Below are 1,904 nucleotides of genomic sequence, written 5' to 3'. Positions count from 1 at the left end.
TAAAAAAAAAAAAAATATATATATATATATATATATGTATATATATATATATATATATATTATTTTTTTTTTATCCATCATGATTATTGATTTATATTGTGAAAAAGTTGTCTCTGTATAATAATTGTTTCCAAAAGAGGGTTTGAAAAAATTTAATTTTTGGAAAGACCTGCATTGGTAAATCAGTTACATCAGTAATAAAGTAAATGATAGCATATTGCCATATTGTTAATATTGTGAATAATTGTGTCTGTGCTGTGTGTCCGTCAGTGCCGGTGTGGGCAGGACAGGAACATTCATCGTCATCGATGCCTTGATTGACATGATGTACGCAGAAAAGAAGGTGGACGTCTTCGGTTTCGTGTCACGAATACGTGAGCAGAGATCGCAGCTCATTCAGACGGATGTGAGTAGAGCATGTCATTGGTTTTTGCATCATTTCTCATCTACTTATTTAACTTATTGTCATTAAAGAACAGGTGACAGAAGTAGTTACCTAGAAGTCATGCAAGCTTAAAGATGACTGAAAATCTGGTTTGTGTTGTAGTTGCAGTACTCCTTCGTCTATCAGGCTCTGCTGGAGTACTTCCTGTACGGAGACACGGAGCTGGACGTTTCTTCTCTGGAGGGTCACCTGGATAAACTTCACAACACCAGTGCGCCGCTGGACCGCGTGGGCCTGGAGGAAGAGTTTAAGGTGAGGACATTAGTGGTGTGCAGTTGTTGATTCAACAGATTTTTAATGAATTTTTAATGTTGACTTTGCAGAAACTGACAAACATGCGTATTATGAAGGAAAACATGAGGACGGGCAACCTGCCTGCCAACATGAAGAAGAACAGAGTCCTTCAGATTATTCCATGTGAGTTTAAGATCATCTGCATTCATGAAGATCAAAAACCCTGAGTGAATTATGCAGTCTAATCTCAAAACAAACATAAAAGGGGCTGTGAAACATAATTAATGTATTTTTTCGATCTAAAATGTTGTTGTGCGGCTCGGTTTTGTTTACAAGGAAGTTAATCAGAAATCTCTCTTCCTTTTGCTGTTCTGCTTGTATCTTCAGTTCAACATGCATGCAGTTCAAAACACCAGAGGTTTATGCTAGAGGTCAATTTACGTCTTTTCTCATTCATTTGTTCAGATGATTTTAACCGAGTCATCCTTTCGATGAAGAGAGGTCAGGAGTTCACCGATTATATCAACGCTTCTTTCATTGATGTAAGTTTGAATCACTCTTTTCAGGGGCACTGTGTGATGAAACATTATTAACATTGCTTTCTTTCTTTCTTTCTTTCTTTCTTTCTTTCTTTCTGTCTGTCTGTCTGTCTGTCTATCTATCTATCTATCTATCTATCTATATCTATCTGCCTAGCTATCTATCTATCTATCTATCTATATCTATCTGCCTAGCTATCTATCTATCTATCTATCTATATCTATCTGCCTAGCTATCTATCTATCTATCTATCTATATCTATCTGCCTAGCTATCTATCTATCTATCTATCTATATCTATCTGCCTAGCTATCTATCTATCTATCTATCTATATCTATCTGCCTAGCTATCTATCTATCTATCTATCTATATCTATCTGCCTAGCTATCTATCTATCTATCTATCTATATCTATCTGCCTAGCTATCTATCTATCTATCTATCTATATCTATCTGCCTAGCTATCTATCTATCTATCTATCTATATCTATCTGCCTAGCTATCTATCTATCTATCTATCTATATCTATCTGCCTAGCTATCTATCTATCTATCTATCTATATCTATCTGCCTAGCTATCTATCTATCTATCTATCTATATCTATCTGCCTAGCTATCTATCTATCTATCTATCTATATCTATCTGCCTAGCTATCTATCTATCTATCTATCTATCTATCTATCTA

At 35.2% G+C, this 1,904-nt stretch overlaps 1 protein-coding gene across 1 annotated transcript in view; it reads left to right on the top strand.

Moving 5' to 3' along the window:
• Window positions 1-1,904, top strand: part of LOC107553685 (receptor-type tyrosine-protein phosphatase epsilon-like) — a 21,025-nt gene that overhangs the window by 14,319 nt on the left and 4,802 nt on the right. Inside the window, exons 11-14 of the mRNA XM_016235981.1 lie at window positions 271-406; window positions 548-697; window positions 769-862; window positions 1,145-1,221. Coding sequence (XP_016091467.1) covers window positions 271-406; window positions 548-697; window positions 769-862; window positions 1,145-1,221 — 457 coding nt within the window. The remainder of the gene's footprint in view (window positions 1-270; window positions 407-547; window positions 698-768; window positions 863-1,144; window positions 1,222-1,904) is intronic.

This window comes from Sinocyclocheilus grahami, unplaced genomic scaffold (assembly GCF_001515645.1).
Source record: "Sinocyclocheilus grahami isolate Dianchi unplaced genomic scaffold, SAMN03320097.WGS_v1.1 scaffold477.1, whole genome shotgun sequence".
NCBI lineage: Eukaryota > Metazoa > Chordata > Actinopteri > Cypriniformes > Cyprinidae > Sinocyclocheilus > Sinocyclocheilus grahami.
Note: the sequence above shows the minus strand (reverse complement) of the source record. Positions and strands in the feature narration are given on the sequence as shown.